Source organism: Aplysia californica, unplaced genomic scaffold (genome assembly GCF_000002075.1).
Source record: "Aplysia californica isolate F4 #8 unplaced genomic scaffold, AplCal3.0 scaffold00301, whole genome shotgun sequence".
Classification (NCBI taxonomy): domain Eukaryota; kingdom Metazoa; phylum Mollusca; class Gastropoda; order Aplysiida; family Aplysiidae; genus Aplysia; species Aplysia californica.
Window position 1 is genome coordinate 11,519 of NW_004797571.1, and position 23,515 is coordinate 35,033.

The 23,515-nt window shown below is 40.6% G+C and overlaps 1 protein-coding gene across 1 annotated transcript in view; it reads left to right on the plus strand.

The window, feature by feature from the left end:
* Positions 1–4,384: 4,384 nt before the first annotated feature.
* The window catches only part of LOC101859795 (ER membrane protein complex subunit 1-like), a 33,430-nt gene continuing 14,299 nt past the window's right edge, over positions 4,385–23,515 (plus strand). Inside the window, exons 1-19 of the mRNA XM_013084538.2 lie at positions 4,385–4,555; positions 6,690–6,817; positions 7,305–7,370; positions 8,153–8,255; positions 8,649–8,782; positions 9,270–9,335; positions 10,118–10,220; positions 12,232–12,266; positions 13,172–13,262; positions 15,835–15,996; positions 16,404–16,515; positions 17,476–17,628; positions 18,074–18,145; positions 18,369–18,467; positions 19,242–19,344; positions 20,303–20,419; positions 20,760–20,815; positions 21,796–21,954; positions 22,463–22,627. Coding sequence (XP_012939992.2) covers positions 4,455–4,555; positions 6,690–6,817; positions 7,305–7,370; positions 8,153–8,255; positions 8,649–8,782; positions 9,270–9,335; positions 10,118–10,220; positions 12,232–12,266; positions 13,172–13,262; positions 15,835–15,996; positions 16,404–16,515; positions 17,476–17,628; positions 18,074–18,145; positions 18,369–18,467; positions 19,242–19,344; positions 20,303–20,419; positions 20,760–20,815; positions 21,796–21,954; positions 22,463–22,627 — 2,025 coding nt within the window. The 5' untranslated portion in view covers positions 4,385–4,454. The remainder of the gene's footprint in view (positions 4,556–6,689; positions 6,818–7,304; positions 7,371–8,152; positions 8,256–8,648; positions 8,783–9,269; positions 9,336–10,117; positions 10,221–12,231; positions 12,267–13,171; positions 13,263–15,834; positions 15,997–16,403; positions 16,516–17,475; positions 17,629–18,073; positions 18,146–18,368; positions 18,468–19,241; positions 19,345–20,302; positions 20,420–20,759; positions 20,816–21,795; positions 21,955–22,462; positions 22,628–23,515) is intronic.

Consider the following 23,515-nt stretch of genomic DNA (forward strand, 5'->3'; position numbering starts at 1 on the left):
CCCCTCCCCTGTGCATGGTTGTTTTGCTTTGGTTTGGGAGTTTGTTTGTTTGTTTTGTTTTGTTTTTGGGTGGGCGGGGGTTTGTTGGGGTTTTTTTTCACCATTATAATGACATTATGTAAAAGATCCACGTATTCAAGACGTACTCCTTTCTCTTGGACAATGGGTGACCGTCTGAGATAATTTCGACTAAATCCATTTCAATCTCCTCCAATATCAGGTTGTATACGTCGACTGTTTTGTTAGCCTGCCGTGAAACTTACCGTATGACCGTTCACACACACCACGACAGGGAACGGAGGGTCAACCGTAAACAACTGCCGTCAAGACAAGCTATTATAATAATAATATTGTCATAGACCATACCTATTTTATGATGAGGAACTCGCCTCGTTTGAATGGGACGTTCACACTCAGGTGACATGTGCCCATGGTACAGTAGCGGTTAGGCCAAGGAAGTTATACAGTTGTAAGGTCCTTGGGTTAGGCCTGTATTTATTAGGAAGTTGTTAGGCACGCGTACGCCCGCCTAACACTGAATTGTTAGGGGCACGTATTTTCAAAGTCAAGGTCATTCATCGTTCCCCAATCCCCGATTCATTTCACCAGCGTCTTTGAGAAGGTACAATTTAACAAAGGGGTTGAGACTAGTAAAAATACGATACGTTGAGATCCAGACCGTTGAAATCAGCACATCTTACGTGGACATTGACGACAGTGATGTATATTTTATTTTGGACTGCTTCAAGCGTTCCATCCCTATTATTTTCTTAAGCTACTCTGAGCGTCTAGGGTCAGGCCCATCGCTGCCGTATGCAACGTTCGATTCCCGAGTGGGGAGAATTTTTCTCGAGTATCTCAGGCTGTTTGCTAGGATGTTGACGTCCAACCAATGAATATCGCCAGATGCAAGGAGAGCGTTCCCAACCAAGAAGAGACAGACTTCCACACACTCAGCATAAAAAAAGAAGAGTGTGTGCGGGGCACAGGGAGAACAAAGTTTTGCTCCGAGGAGAGGTCAGGCGTGTCTCAAACCAGCTCCTAATGGAGACGATTAGCAGGAAGACCCTGGGGTGGACGCTGGAAAGGAGAGATGAGCAGCTATGGATGTGCCGCCTGCTATGATTCTAGCTCAGGATCCAAGTAATCAAAGTTGGCTATTGTAATTCTGATCTGTCTGGTATTTCGTTTGAACGAATGAGGAAGTTGCAAGTTTCCTAAAATAACACCACGACACCACGAGACTAGTACTGAAGAAAAAGAAATGGCTTCCAGTTCATAAAACAATCCAATGTTATGAAGTTTCTAAATTCTGTTACTGATGTCTCAACGACAAAACCCTGTCGTATCTATCTGATCTTTTAACACTGTATGTTCCATCTCGTCAGTTACGGTCACCCACACACGCAGCAACATTCAGAGCCCCTTGGAAGAAATTATAGGCCTAAAATCATTTGGTGAGAAAAGTTTCTCATTTTTTTGGCCCTAAAATCTGGAACTTAACAACAAATCTAGGTTTAAGCGATTCCTCAAGACACGTTTGTTTCAGTCATAGTTATAGTGTGTTTATAACTGATATGGTTTGGTTTTACTGTTGTCCTTACGTGTATATAATTAATTTATGGATGTGAACGTTGTTCTTTATGTGGCTGAACAGTTTTTTTCTTGTTCCAGTGAAATATTTAATTATCCTGTGTGAATCGCTTGGTGAACAAAATGTGATTGATGTAAAGCGCTGAGAGCTTATCGCAGCTTGTATGGGATAAAGCGCTATATAAATACAATCTATTATTATAACTATATTAGAAACTCCATATATAGCTGTAGGCAGGTCTTTTTTATGTATTTGTTTGCTTGTTTGTTTGTTTGTTTGTCGTTACTTTTTTTGTTGAAGTTGTTGTTTGTTTGTTTGTTTGTTTTTTGGGGGGGTGGCGGTTTGCTGTTGTTGTTGTTGCTGTTTCTGCTACTGCTGTTGCTGCTCCTGTTGCTGCTCCTGTTGCTGTTGCTGCTGCTGCTGCTGCTGTTGATGTTGTTGTTGTTGTTGTTGCTGTTGTTGTTGTTGTGTTATACATGTTGTTCTACCACTCAGCCACTGATATACCCTGGGTTTGTTTGGGGTTGTAGTTGTTTGTTTGCTTGGGGTTTTTTTTTTATTATTGTTGTTTTGTTTTTGTTCGGGGGGGGGGGGGGTTCAGAGAGAGCAGCTCAGATTGAAATGAGAAGCAAATGAGTTTCGTGGGTTACAGTGCCAAACTACGATCACAGGAAAGTTCACAGCGCTATATAATGAATTATAAATGTGACGTATACCACAGGAGACGCCACAAGACAGAGTGAAAGAGTTAAGTTCTGAGAAGTCTATGCATATGTACATGTATTAGACACTTGTATTTATGTATTTCCTATTATACGGGTGCGAAGCATAGACAATCAATAGACAGCAGGAAAGAACAATTGAAGCGACAGAGTTGTGGTTCATAAGACGCATGCTGCGTATCCCATGGACAGCTAGAAAAACAAATGAAGAAGTCTTGATCAAAGCAAATTGCAGAAGACAGCTTATGACGAATATACGAAAGCGATAGGCCAATTTCATTGGACACACAGTGCGAAAAGAAGCATTGGAGAATATCGTAACATTAGGCAAGTTTGAGGGAAAGAGAGTCAAAGGCAGACCGACGGAAAAGATACTAGACAAGTTGACAACATGGCTAGGAGCAGCAAGAACAACAGATACCATTGCTGCAACACAAGACAGATGGAAGTGGAGGTCCATGATCGCCCACGCCAGTCGGCAAGGCATCGGATGATGATGATTAATAAGACAATCCTGGCATAACGTATTCCTGGTTCACCATCATGGAGAGCGCCATTAATTTACTTTTATTTGGAATCAAATAAAGTGCAAAAAAGGGAGAAAGTTGAGTACGTACAAGCATTACATGCACACGTGTGCGCGCACGTCCCCTCCCCACAAACATACACACACACACACACACACACACACACACACACACACACACACACACACAAACACACGCTTTCGTGAGCGTGCATGCATTCACGCATACATACACGCAACACACATACTCATGCCTGCATGTTTGAAAGGGAGTCGTACAAACGTTTATTTACACATGTATTATTATTATTACTATTATTATTATTATTATTATTTTTATTATTATTATTATTATTATGTTGTTGTTGTTGTTGTTGTTGTATGTTGTTGTTATTATCCTACCAATCCGTTACTTAATAACATATTTTGAATCATTATTTCTTACCATTTTCTTTCTATTTTTTAATCTACTGATTCTGTTAAAAAGTAGGAGTTTGGGATGAAACGATGTTTATTATAGTCAAAGATAGTGAATAACAAGATGGGCCAGTCAGCCAAAAAAGTGTCCGCAGGAAGTATGCTCTTTGCTTCAGATGGCGCTGCAGTCTGTTTTGAAGCTCTCTTTCGTTTTTCCAGAAGAAGAATAGGAATAGCACCTCCTTGCGTGCGCAGATCGACTGCTGTTCATCAGCAGTTCGGGTACGTTCAGTGCGGAGTTTTATTTTTTTTATATTTTAATGACCTCTCGCCCTTTCATTCTAAAGTCAAATTAAACGAAGAAAACAATCACCCTTTCCTCCGGAAGAGGTTTTTTGTCAGCGTAACCATTTTAAAAAAGCGTTCTTCCGAAATTTATCCCAAAACTTGCTAGTTTCACTTTGATTTTTAAAAACTCAAGTAGGGTAACTCTGTTCGCAAAGAGTGCGCTTTTGTGAAGAGGGCGCCACCAAATTTTGAGGACACTTTTTTAATTGGCTCAAAGAGAGAAGTGACCCATCTTGTTATGTACTATCATTGTTATAGTCGAGCCTGTTGCAGATATCGATACGCAGTTTTAAAAAATAATTTTCTAAATACAAGTATATCTGTGCTATTAGGACATTTAAATGTAGGGCCTATCAACAGAGAGGAGGGGAAAACTGTTTAACAGCACAAAACAGCAAGAGAACTAATTTTTCATTTGGAAGAGCATACGGATGTCACAAGAGGAATAGAGAAACAACAAGGGCATACTGTAATAACTGAGGAGATGAAGAGTAAAACATATAAACACAAGAAAAGATAAGGTGGTCATCGGCTTCCATGAAAGAAAACGTAAGATTTAATGGATCTGTATGTAAATGTATTGTAGAACGGTTTTTTCTGAAGTGTCAAGAGTAGGTTTGTGATTTGCATTATGCACTTCAATAGTTTATTCCTAATTGATATATCTCAAAAAGAAATCACGAAGTATCGAAACCTTTATAGCCGAAGAAATTTAGTTTTCGTTATATATTCGAATCGCACAAAGACTACCAAAAGAGTCGAGTATTCAAGTTGCTTGCTTGGGTTGGGTCGATTATATTGAGTGAGAAAGGATAATAGGCCTAGAAGAAAAGTAGACCTGAGAGGCATGGCGAACACAAATATTGTCAGCATCCTCACTCTGTGGTGTATTGTGTGCTTTAGCCATGTTTATGCTTTGTACCCAGATCAAGCTGGGTTGTTTGATTGGTAAGTTACATCCCTGCTACGATTAGATCTACTCTTCCTCACACTGGCCTGTTGTGTGTAGGACTGCAGGGTGTCGGCCTCCTTACACACACTACTAGATCTAACCCTAACCGGTACATTTGTCTTGACAGAGCCGACAGCTAGATTCTAGATTTTTCTAAATTTATAGATTAGATTTCTCTAGATTTAGGTCTAGAATCTAGACATTCTAGACTCTAGGTGAAACAACTGTTGCTCCAACTCCCAGTCCAAGTCGTCTCAACTGACTGAATTAGATCTAGAATACTAGCGCGATCGGGCTGGGTCAATTTGATTGGCGAGGCTAGCCATATTGTAATTGAGTTTGAGGATGCAAAAAAGCAGTCATCGTGGTTGTGGCACAAAGCGATCAACTCGGTCGGTGGCCCCCACCCCCCGACTTGAGCTTAAATTGGTACGGCCCCTTAAATTTTGGGCGCTTTTTCGGTAGTTCCCACCCCGCAATTGTTATTCACGGGTTTTGGCCCCAAAAGTAGGGGGGTTTCAGGGGGGCGAGCCCCCCTGACCTAACAAAATAGGTTAGGAAGGGGGGTTTCAGGGGGGCATGCCCCCCTGAATTTTACCATAATTTAATGTTTTGCTGTTGTTAGTTGTTAGGTTTGATATCTTAGCTCACCGCGAATCAAACGTATAGATCTAGATTCTAGATGTAGGTAAGTCTCAAATAAAGGGGGTGGGAACTACCGAAAAAGCACCAAATTTTGCCGACACCTGAGCTGGTGAGGAGGGAAACTTCTCAATTTACCCTGCCAACTCAGTCATGCATTCTCAGATCAGTGTGAATTCTATGCAAATGGTCAAGAAGTTTAACAGTAAGCACTTGTTGGTGAAGCAGGTCCCGTTGTAGGCTATATATTGAAGGGCTGCGGCTATTCGGACTCGAGTCTGAAAAGCCTACCATGGCTATTCGAACTTATAAGTCTGATGCGCGTGTGCAATCACTGGTGGGTGTACCAGATGTGAAGTGGATAAGCAATTCAACCTTGGCCTCCCTCGGTTTCTATGATCTGGCCAAATAATTTTTCGACACAAGGGTATTGGTGATGTCAAAAGTGAACAACAGTTGCAAAATCTGAAATGTGATACGACAAAGGCAAACGGAAAAAGCAGGCAATCTGAGCCCAAAGCAGTGAAAAAAATTGAAAGTCAAAGTTTCAGAACTCGGCAGGCTGTGCACATGACTCACAAAGGAGAAATTATGAAGCTTTTAAATACTCAAAATATAGCAAACTTTTCTCTGACAGAGTCTGTCGCATTGCATAAAAGCAAAGCAACAAACAAATCATCTTAGCACAACATGCTATCACTATCATGGAGCGACGAAAAAGTAAAAAAAGATACAAGAAAGTTATTTTTACTCTATACTATAACGAAGTGTATACAGACCCGGTAACCGGGAACAAAGTCACGAAGTATACAGACCCGGTAAGGGAACTCTTTTGTGATTTCGGAAAGTTTCAGCGCCCAGACCCATTAATGTGTGTGTGTGAGAGAGAGAGAGAGCAGGGGGAAGTGCTAGCAAAATGTATGACATGCCCCAGTTGGCAGGAGGGAACGAGAGAAAGATATAGACGTCTAGTGGGAAATAGGTGGGGAGAAAGAAAGACAGAGACAAACAAAGAAAAAGAGAAGGCGAGCAACAGAGCGAGAGAGAAATAGAGAGGATGACTGCTCGAGAGAAATTATGACATTGTTTTTTTCTTCAAATTGTAATTCCTCCTAACTCCAAAACGGAGGAAAAACGATCGTTCATCGAAAAGACATCCGCAATCTTCATTTAGATCTAGATCTAGGCTAGCCTCGAAACTAGACCAAGGATTTATGTCTGTCTGTCTAGATCTAGATCTAGACCTAGCCTAGGCCATAGATCTACTAGAAGAACCTAGGTCTACCCTGAGCCAAGAGGGCGCTGAAACTTTCCGAAATCACAAAAGAGTTCCCCTACCGGGTCTGTATACACTCCCATACTATAATATCCCAAAGAACTGTGGTACTGGTTTTTAGAATACTTACCAAAATTATTAATGTGTAGCTTTTTATGCATATTGTGTGTGTAATGAGATTTTGTTCAATTGCTGTAATTTTTGTTTTCTAGGAAGCAAGATTACATAGGGAAAGTCAAAGAGCTGCACTGGGATCAGTCCCAATCCTCTGGGAAAAAGGTTCTGGTGGCCTCTGAGAAGAACGTCATTGCCTACGTCAGTGCAAATGATGGTGCTATCGGTGAGGAAGAAAACATTGCTAATTGTGCTTCTGATTCTGTGTTGCTCCTTACTGTGTATAATAATAAATACACTTAAAAACTTTTGTTTAAGAGTAATGAAGATAGTTTTTATATTGCATGATATTGTGTTGTGCTAAAAGTTTTTAAACCATTCTGTGGCATTATGTTTAACTCATTCATTTAGTTAGCTCTGTATTTTTTAAATAATGAATAATAGTAGTTTGGTTATTCAAGCCTTTTTTCTCGCTTTCACTTTCATATTTCATTGTTGTTTACCGATCTTTCTTTCTCCGAGTTTGAGTTTTCTGTGAGTATCTCTTTGCCACTGCAGTGAATTATCTGAAATTAAGATTATATGAAATAATTTCTGTTGCATGATATATATATCTTCTATTGAATGTGTAACAACATTAATTGAAACTTGTCAGTGAGTCGTATCTGGTTCCTTTCTTTATGTTGGTTTTTTTTTTTCCAAATCTGTCATAGTATGGAGGAGGATATTTGAGTCTTCCATAAGAGGGAGGATTGATGCTTTTCTTCATCAAGGAGATGGTAAGTTTTTTACTCTTTTTGTTGGTGGTTTGTTTGTTTGTTTTTTGGTGGTTTGTTTTTTTTGGGGGGAGGGGGGGGGGTTGTTTGTGTGTTCTACTCCTTTTAGTTGAGACAGAAGTAGGTCACACCCCCCCCCCCCCTCGCCCGCCAAGGCAGTGCTACTGACTGAAGTGTCTTAACATTCCCAAAGGGGGGGGGGGGGGATATTAACATGTTCTCATACACAGTAGAAGTGTGAATGGGCTGAAGTACCAAAGTGTTGGTTCTTTTTCCAAAGTTCCCTCTTGGTTCTCAGTTCACATAACCAGCCATCATATTATTCTTTCTAAGTGATGAGTGCTATATGATTTTCCCAATTTCCATTTCTTTATTTTTAGAAATGAAATCCTGATCAAGCATTTACTCTGATACGAAATGGTTGGTCATCAGTCTCATCTTTTAGAATGTGAATTTTTAAATGACGACACTTGAGGATCTAACTGTTTCCATTTTTGTACCCGGAATTAGTAGTCAATTTTGTAGTACCACGAATGAATTAACAATGAACTGTGGGTGGTTGGCGGGTGCTCTGGTGTGGTTTGCTTCTTCTTTCTTATTAAACATCTATCGTCCTTGTTTCCCGTTCTTCTTTTTTATGTTTGTTACTCTCTTGTAACACCTCTAATCTTCTGGCGCTCTTATGACCTTATGCAGTTGCGAGCGCTGTAAAACGTCTACTAAAACTAAAAAACTGCCATGAACTGCTGTTTTATTCTCTTTTTTTTTCCTTTTTTTTTTTCCAGCTTTGATAAGCATCCATGCGGGGGGGCAGTTTGTGAGAAAGTGGCAGGTTGCTTCGGGCAGCTTGCTGTGGGAGAAGAGTCTGACGCAGGACTCCACAAGTCGGTGAGTGTGGGGGGTCGGCAGTTGCTCTGGTGTGGTTTGCTCCTTCTTTCTATTCAAATTCAAATTCTATGATGGTCCTTATCCCTCCTCTTTCTTTTCTTTGTACGTTACTCTCTACATAGCTGCCACTTTCCCGCTAAATAGCGGAAACTCCGCTAGCCTAGGCCATAGATCTACTAGAAGAACCTAGGTCTACCCTGAGCCAAGAGGGCGCTGAAACTTTCCGAAATCACAAAAGAGTTCCCCTACCGGGTCTGTATACACTCCCATACTATAATATCCCAAAGAACTGTGGTACTGGTTTTTAGAATACTTACCAAAATTATTAATGTGTAGCTTTTTATGCATATTGTGTGTGTAATGAGATTTTGTTCAATTGCTGTAATTTTTGTTTTCTAGGAAGCAAGATTACATAGGGAAAGTCAAAGAGCTGCACTGGGATCAGTCCCAATCCTCTGGGAAAAAGGTTCTGGTGGCCTCTGAGAAGAACGTCATTGCCTACGTCAGTGCAAATGATGGTGCTATCGGTGAGGAAGAAAACATTGCTAATTGTGCTTCTGATTCTGTGTTGCTCCTTACTGTGTATAATAATAAATACACTTAAAAACTTTTGTTTAAGAGTAATGAAGATAGTTTTTATATTGCATGATATTGTGTTGTGCTAAAAGTTTTTAAACCATTCTGTGGCATTATGTTTAACTCATTCATTTAGTTAGCTCTGTATTTTTTAAATAATGAATAATAGTAGTTTGGTTATTCAAGCCTTTTTTCTCGCTTTCACTTTCATATTTCATTGTTGTTTACCGATCTTTCTTTCTCCGAGTTTGAGTTTTCTGTGAGTATCTCTTTGCCACTGCAGTGAATTATCTGAAATTAAGATTATATGAAATAATTTCTGTTGCATGATATATATATCTTCTATTGAATGTGTAACAACATTAATTGAAACTTGTCAGTGAGTCGTATCTGGTTCCTTTCTTTATGTTGGTTTTTTTTTTTCCAAATCTGTCATAGTATGGAGGAGGATATTTGAGTCTTCCATAAGAGGGAGGATTGATGCTTTTCTTCATCAAGGAGATGGTAAGTTTTTTACTCTTTTTGTTGGTGGTTTGTTTGTTTGTTTTTTGGTGGTTTGTTTTTTTTGGGGGGAGGGGGGGGGGTTGTTTGTGTGTTCTACTCCTTTTAGTTGAGACAGAAGTAGGTCACACCCCCCCCCCCCCTCGCCCGCCAAGGCAGTGCTACTGACTGAAGTGTCTTAACATTCCCAAAGGGGGGGGGGGGGGATATTAACATGTTCTCATACACAGTAGAAGTGTGAATGGGCTGAAGTACCAAAGTGTTGGTTCTTTTTCCAAAGTTCCCTCTTGGTTCTCAGTTCACATAACCAGCCATCATATTATTCTTTCTAAGTGATGAGTGCTATATGATTTTCCCAATTTCCATTTCTTTATTTTTAGAAATGAAATCCTGATCAAGCATTTACTCTGATACGAAATGGTTGGTCATCAGTCTCATCTTTTAGAATGTGAATTTTTAAATGACGACACTTGAGGATCTAACTGTTTCCATTTTTGTACCCGGAATTAGTAGTCAATTTTGTAGTACCACGAATGAATTAACAATGAACTGTGGGTGGTTGGCGGGTGCTCTGGTGTGGTTTGCTTCTTCTTTCTTATTAAACATCTATCGTCCTTGTTTCCCGTTCTTCTTTTTTATGTTTGTTACTCTCTTGTAACACCTCTAATCTTCTGGCGCTCTTATGACCTTATGCAGTTGCGAGCGCTGTAAAACGTCTACTAAAACTAAAAAACTGCCATGAACTGCTGTTTTATTCTCTTTTTTTTTCCTTTTTTTTTTTCCAGCTTTGATAAGCATCCATGCGGGGGGGCAGTTTGTGAGAAAGTGGCAGGTTGCTTCGGGCAGCTTGCTGTGGGAGAAGAGTCTGACGCAGGACTCCACAAGTCGGTGAGTGTGGGGGGTCGGCAGTTGCTCTGGTGTGGTTTGCTCCTTCTTTCTATTCAAATTCAAATTCTATGATGGTCCTTATCCCTCCTCTTTCTTTTCTTTGTACGTTACTCTCTACATAGCTGCCACTTTCCCGCTAAATAGCGGAAACTCCGCTACATCTAGCGTTTCCCTCAACTTTCCTCCTTCCTCCGCTGGACCGCTCTTGGTCGCAAATTTCATACCTTTTTTTTTTTCCACGCGGAAAACACCGAACCGGGAGAGAGACGAAAACGCGGTTCGCGCATGTCCGCCGTAGCTTTCTACTTCCGTTCTTCTAGGCCCAGCGCTAGTTTCACATTGTTTATTGTTGTGGAGCAACACAGTGTCGATCGGGCATCGGGACGTTAGCGCGCCGAGTTGTCATTGAAATTGGCGGAAATTCGAGAGAAATTGATTCAGAATGCAAAAATAAAAGGAGCTGGAATGAGAAAGAAGCAGCCGGTGTGCGACTTGAAAAGTTCATTAGAAAATTGAACTAGATCTAGCCGTTTTTTGCGAAAGAAATCGCGGCCCGCGGCACTCCTGTGCCTGTGCAATTGCGGTCCCGTTTGTTTACATGACGGCTATTGTGGCTGCTGCGGAAGTGAATCTAGATCTAGATCTAGAAAATCTATCTCTAGATTCTAGATATAATCTAGATCTACCCATGTTTAGATATATGATATCTAGATTAGATAGCCGAGGCTATAATTTTAATTCAGTTTATCTCTAAATAAGAAACACACTACAGGGGCACTAAGTGCAAACGGGACCGCAATTGTACAGGAGTGCCTGCATCCTTGGTCCGATACTGCTCTACGTCTATGTACACGTTTAAAGTGAAAGAAATCTTTTTATGAGACACCAGCTGGCAAAAAACACTAGATTTTTAGTCACCAAGTCCAAACTGTGTCAAATTGACTCGAATGCTTGTTAGTCAACTTACTGCCTTTATGTTGTTTTTTTTTGTCAAATACATTTTAATTCAGTTGCCTATGGTTAACAATATGACTGTTTTCCCTTCCCAAACAGTGGGCTAGATTTTCCAGTATATATTGCCTCTGGATCTCACTGGTTTCGGAGAGCGCGCGTACGCCTTCGCGTGAATTTCCTCCTTTTTATAAATTTCTGAGTGGCAGCTATGTCTCTAGTAACACCTCTAAATCTCCGGTATTTATATGACCTTTTCTGTTTCGAATACTGCGTAAAACTTTTACTAAAACTAAAACTAAAGTTCGTGAACCTTGAGAAACTGTGTTTCAATGTTTGGGTCCATTTGTGTGACTGATTGTTAAGTATTTTGTCAGCAGTCACACTATTAGCTATCCCATTGAAAACGGAAATGCATTCAGATCTAACAACTTTTAAAAGCTAAATTGTGTTAAACTGGATGAAATACTCCTTTATAAGTTATAAAATAGATTCTGCTCTTATTGTCTTATTGAATTCATTGTAAAAGTTTCAAAGATGATGTTTTTATTTTCCAGAGCACAAATTTTGGCAGTTTAAGGGTGTCTTAGCACTGTACTATGAAAATAATGTGTATGATTTCTTCATTTTCCTAATTGTTGGGGTTCTGAGGATGTTTCAGAGATTTTTGGGAAAGAGGGAGGAGGGGAGCATCTTAGTGATAGAATAATAAAATGCTACGGCCAAACACATGATCAGAAATATTACGTGTAACCTACCTGTTAAAAATTAGTACATAGTGTAACAACCGATAGCTTAACATTTGTTCATGCTCTTTTTTCCCCACATGTTATACACACCAAATGCTCAACAGCAGCTAGAACCCAACAAGATGAAGTCTTAATTTGTAGAAGTTTAGTTGGCACATTTTCATGTGAAAAGTTTATTCAGTAATACTACATGGAAGAATAAGTTTGCTGTGTATGTGGTGTCAAGGATCATATTTTAATTAATTTCCTCTAAGGTTGGTGCTTTCTGATTCATTATTGTCCCTCTTTCTCTCTCTCTCTTGCGTTGTCAGGGCGGCCGGATTCTTTATCACGAAGAATGACAAAGGTAAGATTGTAATATTATCAGGACAGAAGTTGTTTCCTAAACATATCAGTACTCATGTGCTTAATGTTTGCTTCGCTTCTTGTTGGAAGCTTGAATTACTGTGGCATTCATTCTCATTAACCAAAATTTTTTTTTTTTTACATTAATTAAGAGTGGGTGGTTGACAGGTGCTCTGGTGTAGTATGCTCTTTCTTTCCTATCAAACATTTTTCATCCATATTCCTCCTTCTTTTCTTTATGTGTTACACTCCAATAACATCTCTAATCTTTGGCACTTAAATGACCTATTTGTGTTTCAAGTGCCTTAAATTTCTTACTAAAATTGAAGCTCTGAATTATTTTAATGATTGAATTGTCGTCATATCTTTTTTTAGTTAACTTTCCATACAGTCTATAATATCTGTCTTTTTTTTTTTTTTTCTTTAAAATATTTTGTCTGCTACACATTTGAAATGTGCCAAGTGAATGGTTGACAGGTGCTCTGGGGTGGTTTGCTCCATCTTTCTTGTGAAAAAAATCTATCGTCCATGCTTATCTCTCCACCTCCTTTTCTCTGTATGCTACTCTTAAGTAACGCTTCAAATCTTCAGCACCTATAATGACCTATTTGTGTTGCAAGTGCTGTACAACTCGTACAAAATATGGGTGATTGGCGGGTGCTCTGGTGCAGTTTGCTTCTTCTTTCCTATCAAACATCTATCGTCCTTATCTCCCCTTCTTCTTTTTTATGTTTGTTACTCTCTCTTGTAACACCTCTAATCTTCTGGCGCTCATATTACCTTATGCACTTGTGAGCGCCGAAAAACCTCTTCTTAAAAATTAAAAAAAATATTTTAAAAACTCTTACAAAACCAAAAGTAAAAGTTTTATCTGCTAAAGTAAAACTTGCTGTGTCTGTTCATCAGTGGATCAAGTTGTGGTCACCACGTCCAGCACGATGCACTGTTTGAGAATCTCTGATGGGATGGAAGACTGGAAGGCAGAGCTGCCCAACAGGTAAGTCGCCATTTGTATCGGCATGGCCTCGCGCCCCCTTGTTATTTTTTGCAGACTCCGGGCAAAGCATTGTATGCAAATTAGATCTTTTGCTTGCATTACGCAAAGTTTATCGGGCAACACAATTTTCGTACATGCACGATCTTTTGCCTTGCGTGGAATCTGCAGCCGCTCCTCGATTCACCCACGAAAACGGATAATTTTGAACCGTAGGCATATTTTTGTTTCCAATTTCATTTAATATTTGCTAGAAATAATTGTTTTACATACCATACATTTGAGCCGTTCTGAAAAGCAATTGAGGCAATAATTTCAATCTGAAGGCTTCATGGCCTAGATTTGGACCTATCTAGATCTAGGTCAGCTCTGTGTAGCGTCAAATCACTGACAGACTCAAGATTTTGCCTGTCTTCGGCAAACGGCAAGTGGGCGCGCGCATCGTTTTTCGTGCCTGTCATCGGGGCGATGATGTCACGAAAACGCATTGCCAGGAACATGCATAAAATTATAGTGGACGTTCCACCTATGCAGTCCAGAAGGGACATGGTCAGAAACAACAGGATCAGAGAAATGGTGGGAACAACACCTGTCCTCCACTGTTTTCGAAGGCAAACAATCAGGTGGTTTGGACATCTCACACATATATATGGCACCTAACCAGCTTGCCAGTAAAGCCTACTACAGGAAAGTATCAGGGTACAAGGCAAGAGGAAGACTAGGAAAGACCTGGATCCAGGGTGTGAAGGATACCCTGACTGAGAAGATACAAATATCCATATCAAATATCCCACCCAACCAGGCCATCAAACTTGCTAAAAACAGGAAGCTCTTTCTCCCCTCAACGCCCTAGAGGTACAAGAGGACGGGTAAAGTAAAGTAAAGTATGTAGTCGAAACTGTCAAAGACAGCCGCCCTTTATAGAAGAGAAAAGTGATTGTCTTAGACAAGTGGCCTTTATGGACAGTGTCGTCCTACTGGAGAAAAAAAGACACTGGAAATTGAACGTAATTTTTACAGGTGATTGTCTTTGATAGTTATCCATAGGAGAATGTTTGGCTGTATTTAGAAATAGTTTTAATGTAATTTTGTTGCTGTTTTATACAATTATGCAACAGACTGTCGGAAACTAAAGCAGCCGGCTTTTAAAAAATTACTATCGACAAAATATTTTGTCTTTTCAGTTTCTTTGTTACGAAACCAGCAAATAAAAACTTATTTTCAGAATGTACACTTTTAAAGGGTTTACTCCTATACTGAAAAGTAATTTTGCAGATAGTATATGGATAAAGAGATGCTGTATTATCGGTGTACTGGTTGAGTGGGCCCCAACATATTTTTTTTTAGGAGCAGCAAAATAAGGTTAAGTCAAACCTGCTCTTATGGCCACCTGAGTAAGACAATCACCTGTACATAAGGCCACTGACTATTTCCTCCCTTGCATGTTTATTACATTGCAATGACTCTGTGTAAGACATCCTCCTGTCTGAGACATTCACCTGTCTAAGACATCCGCCTGTCTGAGACTGAGACATTCACCTGTCTGAGACATTCACCTGTCTAAGACATCCGCCTGTCTGAGACTGAGACATCCGCCTGTGTAAGACATCCACCTGTCTAAGACATCCACCTGTCTAAGACATCCACCTGTCTGAGACACCTAGTGGTTGGGCTACCCGACTCATAATGGTGAGGTTGCGGGTTAGGAGGTTTGAGCCACGGGCCCGACGTTGTGTCCTTGGGAAAGGCACTTTACACAAATTTTCCTCACTTCACCCAGGTGGGGATGGGTACCGGCCATAGACAGCGAAAGATCTTGTCAGCATGTTAGTGTTTTAGCGCCTATAAATGGCCACTTGCACTGTATGCTTCCCAGGAAGTTGAGATTTTTTCAGAATGCTGCTCTCAGGTCTGCTGGGGTAATAGTAAAGATTGTGAAGCGCATAGAGCTTGCTGTTGAGCGGGGATTTGCGCTGTACAAATGCTATCTTATTATTATTGTTTTTATTATTATTATTAACCATTTTTGTGGGTGTTTGGCGGGTGCTCTGGTGTGGTTTGCTTCTTCTTTCCTTTCAAACGATCTATCGTCCTTATCTCCCCTTCTTCTTTTTATGTTTGTTACTCTCGTGTAACACCTCTAATCTTCTGGCACTTATATGACCTTGTGCAGTTGCGAACGCCGTAAAGTCTCTACTAAAACTAACTAATCATTTTTCTCCTCCAAGATGTGTGGCCGTCTCAGACAATCTTGACTGCAGTTGTAAAGCAAATAGAGCATGCTGTAGCGCCTAGGTATGTCCTATATAGATAGAGATACAATTGTCTGGAAAGGAAAGACGTCGTCGCTATAATCAAACAGCCACCGGAACAATCAGTATGGATACCTTGCCGGCTTTGGTGCTGGGGGAAACTGAGCATTTATGGACCTGTCCGGTGTGCAATGACCTTGTTGCCCAGGACAGGCAATACAGGAAGTACAGGTACAATTATTATTATTATTATCATTGAATATGGCACAAGTGGTCCCTGAGGGTTAAGCTGAATCTTCCTCTCCCCCCCCCCCCCCCCCCCCCAGTGACACGATCGAGCGCTGGTACATCCAGGACAGCGGCAGCAGCTACGTGGCTGTGGGCATCTCCCCGGCCCAGCGGGTCACAGCGGTCACTGTCAGTAAGGAGGGATTGGTCAAGCAGCAGAACAACATCCCGGCTCCGTGGATTGCCATTGATACCAGGTATAGATAATCATGTTATTTTTTTTTTTGTATCCCTTGCCCATTTCTATGATATTGACGCCATCTGATTAGTACAAAAATGTGCGTATGAGAATGCCCAATAATGTATAACGTAGATAGATAATCATGTTATTTTTATTATTATTATTCATATTATTATTCATATGTTATTATAGTTTAGTTGTGTTTTTTTAATTACATGTTATAATTATCTTATCAGTATGTGAGTGTTTTCACAACTATAGATGGCAGCTTGCAATATATGCTTGAGGAAATTGGTTTGTTACCCTCTCATATCACTTCTAACCTGTGGTGCTTATATGCATGTGATCTATTTGTGGTGCAAGTGCCGAAATGCTCTCCCAACTAAAACTGAACAAAGATTCTCTTACTTTCTCCCCTCACAGCTGTGTAATAATGGAAGACAGCAAACACTTTGTGTGCTACGCGCCTCAGACGAGCTCGCTCCAGCTGTTGTCACTGGACAACGGCAAAGTTTTCCTGCCCACCAACTTGAACGTAAGTACAGAGCCGACAGACAATCAACCGGTATGGGAAAAAAAAACACCAAAAAAAACACATTTAATTTATTTTTTAAGGGTCTAAGTTTGGAAGTCGGTTTTGGGTTGTTTTTTATTGGGGGGGGGGGGGGGGTATAGAAAAGTATGTATTCTCAGTTTTCTAGTATTGCATCCTCACAGACTTGCTCATGATGAAGGAAAATTGTCAACTCAAGAACCGGATGTGTGAACAAAAATGAGAATGAAGCCCATGAGTCAGTTAAATGCCTAATGATCGCGGGCAGTATTGCATACAGACGTATCTCAAAGGCCGCCAAAAATGACTTACGTCTGTATGCAATACTGCCCGCGTAATGATGATAAAAATAGTAGGTTGCAATAATATAGCCCATATCCCGTTGTAAGAATAGGCTCTATGTGCTTTACAATGTAAGAATAGGCTCTATGTGCTTTACAATGTAAGAATAGGCTCTATGTGCTTTACAATTTATTTTACCTGGATAAACCTGGGTATATCATTTTAGAACATTCTCACGATAGGCCATTGTTTACATTTTATACCAAGGTTTTCTCATAATTTGCATTTTCTGATGTTAAAAATGATAGTTTGATGTAATTCGGGTGCTCTGGTGTAGTTTCCTCCTTCTTTCCTTTAAAACATCTATCATCCTTATCTCTCCTTCTTTTTTTGTGTTTGTTACTCTCTTGTAACACCATAACACATCTAATCTTTGGCATGTGTATGTCTCCTTGTGATGCAAATGCTGTAAAATGTAAAACTATAACTACATTTGTTGTGTTATGATGCTGTATTATAAGGTGTCCCTGACTGGGTTTTGAAAAAGTTAGCGAGCCTAAAGCTGTGATGGTTATTTCCCCATGTTGTCTGTGGCACTGATTGTATTTCCCTATGTTGCCTAAGGCTGTGATGGTTATTTCCCCTTGTCGTCGGTGGCAGGAACTCGATGTGGAGACGTCCGCTGTGTCCGGCATCGAGGCGGTGGTGCCAGAGCTGGGCTCAACCATTCTGTTCCGCTCCAAGGCCGACTCTCTGGTCCTGATGTCCCGCACGTCCCCGCAAGCGTTCAGCGTCTACAAGGCCATGGATAAGGTAATATCTTGTCGCTGATGTGATTAGATAGGCTTACTTGTAAAATGTTGAAATAGATTTAGTTGTTTTGTAATCTTCAAAAGTAGGTCTTAACATGGATTTGATTTTGTTCTCACATTTACAAACTTACCACGTCTATCATTATATACATTTCATTCTTTTTCCACTATTTGAGGTTTTTTAAATTCAAGACAATGTATTTTTGGTATTATAACATTCTCTCAATTTATTGTGAATGCAAAGATTTTTGTTGCTAGCCGGTAAAAAAATATTCTGAAATTTTAGCATAGATTCTACTCGTACTTCACTTTTGTTTAAACTAAAAGCGAGAAGTGATCTTTTTTTTTTAACCAGAAAGCTAAAGGTCTTTTCGAAAAGTTCTAGCTAATCCCGATTTTTTTAAAAGAAAAATGTTCTCATGGGAAAACAATTATTTTGGTTCCAGACGTATGCTGCTCAAGTAATGGTCCATGCCGAGAAGCCGATTGTTCTCAGCTTGGCCCGAGCTGATGCCGAGGTAAGACACAATTTGCTAACCAATGCGTGGTAAGAAAGTTTAGTACAATGAGTAAGAACTATTATAAAATAATTGTGTATATTATTTGTTTGGGGTTTTGTGTGTGTATGGGGGGGGGGGGGGGGTCGCTTGCTTCAAGCTGTGATGATGAATGGACAGGATAAGACTTTCAGATGTTGGTTGTTTTTTCTTCAGAATTTACCATTGCTCTTTCTTTCCTCAGACTCTGCTGCTGAGCGGCACAGACCTGCAGGCAGAGACTGACATCCCGGAGTTGTCCCAGCGCATTCCGTTTGCTCACTATCACGGAAGTCCTCTCAAAGTATGTGGGTGGTTGGCAGGTGCTCTGGTGTGGTTTGCTTCTTGTTTCCTATCAAAGATCTATCGCCTTTATCTTCCTTTTTTCTTTTTTGCGTTTATTACTCTCTTGTAGCACCTCTAATCTTCGGCACTTATATAACCTTATTGTGCTGCAAGTGCCGTAAAACGCTTACTATAACAAAAAAAAGTCAAAGTATGTCGTCATATGTCAGTTGTAAATCTTTGTGGGTGGGTGTGGTTGGTGGGTACCGCATATGCTTTTAAAACTAAATTAAATTTATCTTTTCCTGTCTTGGAATCGAGCCCTTACTTTTGCCTGCAGAGAAAAGGGCTTAACAGTATCCCCACAAACGCTTGTGGCTTTTGAATCTGTTCTGGTTGTCCCGTGCCAGACCGTGTTCTCGTAGTTTACAATGGTGGATTCTATAAGCAGGCATGACAGATAAAGTCAGAAGTCTCTGATATTTTGGGGTACGTCGGAGAATCCCTATGAGATCGGCAGATAATCCAATTTTTTTCTTGAATTCTGTTTCCATCAATTCGTGTGTATTTTATTCGTAAACAACATGGAAAAAAACAACGTATATTGCGTTTATGTGCATGTTATGTAATCTTAATCTACCGGGGTTCTGGAGACTGATTTTTTTCCCCAAACTCCCGATTTTCTGAGAGTTTTTTTGTTGTTTTTTTCAGAAAACTCTATTTTTTGACAGTGGAGTGTTTGGCAGGTCTGCTTAAACCAAATTCAAATTTGCTTCTTTTTTTTTTCCTGCAGATGTTTCCATTCCTGTTCTCCAAGAAGAAAGACAGCAGCAACCGGCCCGGCTGCAAGCTCATCTTTGCCGCAGAGGACTATTCTCTGCATTTTGCTCAGAAAAGTAAGAAGGCCGTGTCTTAGGCTGAGTTGTGTTTTTGTTATTGTAAAGTGTTTTACGGCGCTCGCAACTGCATAAGGTCATATGAGCGCGCGGGACACACCTAATATTTTCAGTTGGTAGGAAATTTTGAATTTTGCCCGGGTGGCGGCCGAAGCCTACTCTTATTGATTTTAGACCACCAAGGGATCTTTAACGTGCGCAACTTGCACACGGGCCCTCCGAGATTTTTCGCCCTTGTCCGAGAAGGCTAGGTGTAGATCTTTCCTACCAGAAGATCAGGGGTGTGACAGAAAGACAGCAATAAGGAGGAGCCAAGGAGTAGCAGTAGAAAGGCTGCAGAAAGAGTCAGGAGCCCAGAGGAGGGGGCAAAGGAGGTGAGGGGGTGGGGGCAGAAAGTGGAAATGAAAGCAGACAACAGAATATTGCTAGAGAGCAGGAAAGGAGGCAATTTTAGAGAAGAAAATTTTTCGGTCGCTACCCGGATTCGAACCCGGGACCTTTGAATGAGAGGCCAACACCTTAACCTCTTGGCCACGAGAGCCCCCGATTGAGTTGTGTACAAGTTCTGGAAACAGCTTCTTCGTCTTTATTTTTTATTATTTTTTTTTTTTCTTTAAAAATTTTTTGGGGGGTGATTTGTGCCTTCTGTCTAATCAAACATTTATCGTCCTCATCTCTCCTCTTTCTTTTATTTTGCATGTTACTCTCCTGTAACACCTCTAATCTTAATAATAATAATGATAAATAGCATTTGTATAGCGCATTCCCCGCTCAACAGCAGGCTCTATGCGCTTTACACTATATTATTACCCCAGCAGACCATAGAACACTCCGAAACATTCTCAGCTTCCCGGGAAGCATACAGTGCAAGCAGCTGATTAAGCATTTCCTTGACCTATTTGTGTTGCAAGTGCCGTAAAACTCTTGCTAAGAAAACCCCTCAACTGTTTGTCCCCAGACAAGGCAGCGTGGAGGAGGGAGGAGGCTATGGCCTACATCCTGGGGGTACACATGGTCGACCTGCCCGTCTCGGAGAACCAGGCCAAGTTTGAGGACGAATTTGGAGCGAAAGAAGGTAACAATCTGTCAATGTGGGTGATCGGTGGCCGTTCTGAGTGCTCCTTAATTGTTCCTGTCCATCTTTCTGTGGTTTGCTCCTTTTCTCCTGTCAAAAATATTCTTCCTAATCATTTCTCCTTCTTTTCTTTGTATGTTACTCTCCAGTAAAACGTATAATCTAAGGCACTTTTATAAGACCTATTTGTGTTGCAAGTGCCCATGCCATGAAAGTGTGACTGAGTTTTGATGTGAGATTGAAAAGCTCGATCAAATGACTATTCTTTTAGTTTAAGCAAAATGTTTTCTTTTTATTCTATAATTAACCAAAGGACTTCTTCATCTTTTCTCACATTCAGAAAATCTCCCAGCGATGTTCCTGAAGAGGTTCCAGGCCCAGTTCTCCCAACTGAAGGTAATTAATTTAATCCTTGCAGTAGCAGGTTATTTTTAGCCTTCACTTCCCTGAGGCCTAGGTAATTCTGTAATCATTGACAACTCAGGCCGTGGGTGGTTGGCGGGTGCTCCTATCAAACATTGATCGTCTTTATCTCCCCTCCTTTTTTTGTGTTTGTTACTCTCTTGTAAAACCTCTAATCTTCTGGCGCTCATATGACCATATGCAGTTGCAAGCGCTGTAAAACCTCTACTAAAACAAATCTTCGTCACTTATATGACCTTATTGTGTTGCAAGTGCCGTAATACTCTTACTAAAACAACTCAGGCCTGATAATACTGATTGTGTCTACAAGTTTTTGCAGAAGTCATACGAATTTCTGAACTGCTTTCATTTGAAGTTTTAAAAGTTAGTGCGTAGAATATTTTTCAGACATATTTCTCCTTCTTTACAAAAATTTTTTTTTTTGTGTTGTCTGCAAAGACTTTTATCCCAGTCTATAAGATAGTTGGCTGATATGGCCAGTAGTCTTTTTTGTTGTAAATTTAAAACTGTTCACTGCCTTGGCTTTGGGAAAGGTTTATGCGTTCTTTTCATTTGTTTACGTTGTTGTCGTTGTTGTCGTCTGCCCTATCAGATGTGTGGGTGGTTGGCGGGCGCTCTGTTGTGGTTTGCTCCTTCTTTCCTATCAAACATCTATCGTCCTTATCTCCCCTTCTTCTTTTTTATGTTTGTTACTCTCTTGTAACACCTAATCTTCTAGCGCTCATATGACCTTATGCAGTTGCGAGCGCCGTAAAACCTCTACCAAAACTAAAACCATCAGATGCTTACGTTATCGTTGTTGTTTTGTTTTCTTCTGCCCCGTCAGATTATCGTCGTTGTTTTTGTCTGCTCCGCCAGATGTTGGCGTTACGGAAGTTTACGTTATCGTTGTTGTTGTCGTTTGACCCATCAAATGTTTACGTTATCGTTGTTGTCTTCGTCTCCCCCGCCAGATGTTTGCCAAGAACTTGATGAGCCGCATCCAAGGTCACACGCACCACCACTCGGTGGCCATGGAAGCGATAGAGGAGGAGGAGCCGGAGGAGGAGGATCTGATCCGAGACGACTTTAACCTGCACAAGATCATTGTGGTGGCCACAGCTGCTGGGAAGGTGGGCGCAATTTTTTATTTTTTTTTATTTTTTGTGTACACCAAGGCCCCAAGATCTGGAATGCTTTACCAAGTACCTTAAGAGAGATCAGATCTTTTGATTCATTCAAATGTCAGCTGAAGTCGTTTCTGTTTTTAAATTAATAAGATGGGTATTTGGAGTGATTTTCTTTTAGTCAGAACACAACGTTTTATGTTACTGTTTGTACTGTATTGTAAAGCGCCCAGAGCCTGTGTACTTTAATCGGGGTTGAGCGTTATGTAAATGCCATTTATTATTATTATTTAATGAAGATGTTTTTATACTCTCATCGACATAATTTAGGTAATATAGGAGGCGAGCTTCCAACCCTGCCTGTCAGGGCCAACCCGGGTTGAGAGGGATACAACATCACGGCAGAAAGACTGAGATAGTCAATGAAAATATCGCCTCGCTCAAAAATCTTCCTGGATAGTTCAATTGATTAAATGTTTTTAGCGTGTTATTTTATTTTATTTTTTCCTCACAGATCTACGGTATCCGGAGCCACACTGGCAAGATTGCCTGGCAACAGTTTGTGCCGACCCTGACCCCGTTCCAGCGGCGTGGCGAGCAGAAGCTGATGGTGGTGGTGCAGAGAACCACGGCCCACTTCCCCCATGAGCCTCAGTGCACCGTGCTGGGTGTGAGCCAGGTACTGGCTGCTTGCTTTTCATGATACCCCCCGAGGCGGTGCCACTGACTGAAGTGTCTTTAGGCCATTCCCAAAGGGGGGACATTTCTCGGTCTAATGCACAGTAGAATTGTAAATGGGCTGATTTAACAATGTTATGCTCATAACTGTACCTGAGCTTCAACAGGGAACTGCTGCTTTTTCTTTCCTAATCCTTACTATCGACATTTTTTCCTCTACTTCTTTTGTATGTTTGTCACACTCTTGTGACCCACTATTTCCGGGGTGCCTTGATAGTCGAAGCAGACTTTGTGCTGTTGAAGCTAGTAGAGAGGCGAGCAGAGTAAGTCTGATTCCCTGTATGGACTTCTCTGTTGACATCCGCTCCTTGGCGCTCATATGACCTTATGCCGTTCCGAGCGCCGTAAAACCTCTACTAAAACTAAACTGATGATGATGATTATGATAGCAATAATAGTGATGGTTATGATAATTATGATAACACTTATATTGGGCATATTAATGAGCTACAGCAAGCTCTATACGCTTTGCAACTGTTAACCGATAATGAAATAGTCTTGACAGTGTTTTACTCTGACCATGTAAATGTTTTTTGTTTTTTTTTGGGGGGAGGGGGATCTTTCTTTGTTTTAGTTGTTGTGTTGTTGTTTTTTAATCTTTCAAAACATATCCTGGATAGATCGGTCCCATAATTGAATATTTCCGCATGTTACTTCATGTAAGATTCGACCTAAAAATGTTAAGTCTTCAGCGCACACTAAAAAGAAATCTTTCTTGATTTTAAAGGAAAATAATCAGAAATTGTGCAAAAAATGATCAAATTTTGCTGAATTATGCGGGGTGCATAAAACCACGGGGACAGTCATAATTCCTTGGTATGGATTTGTG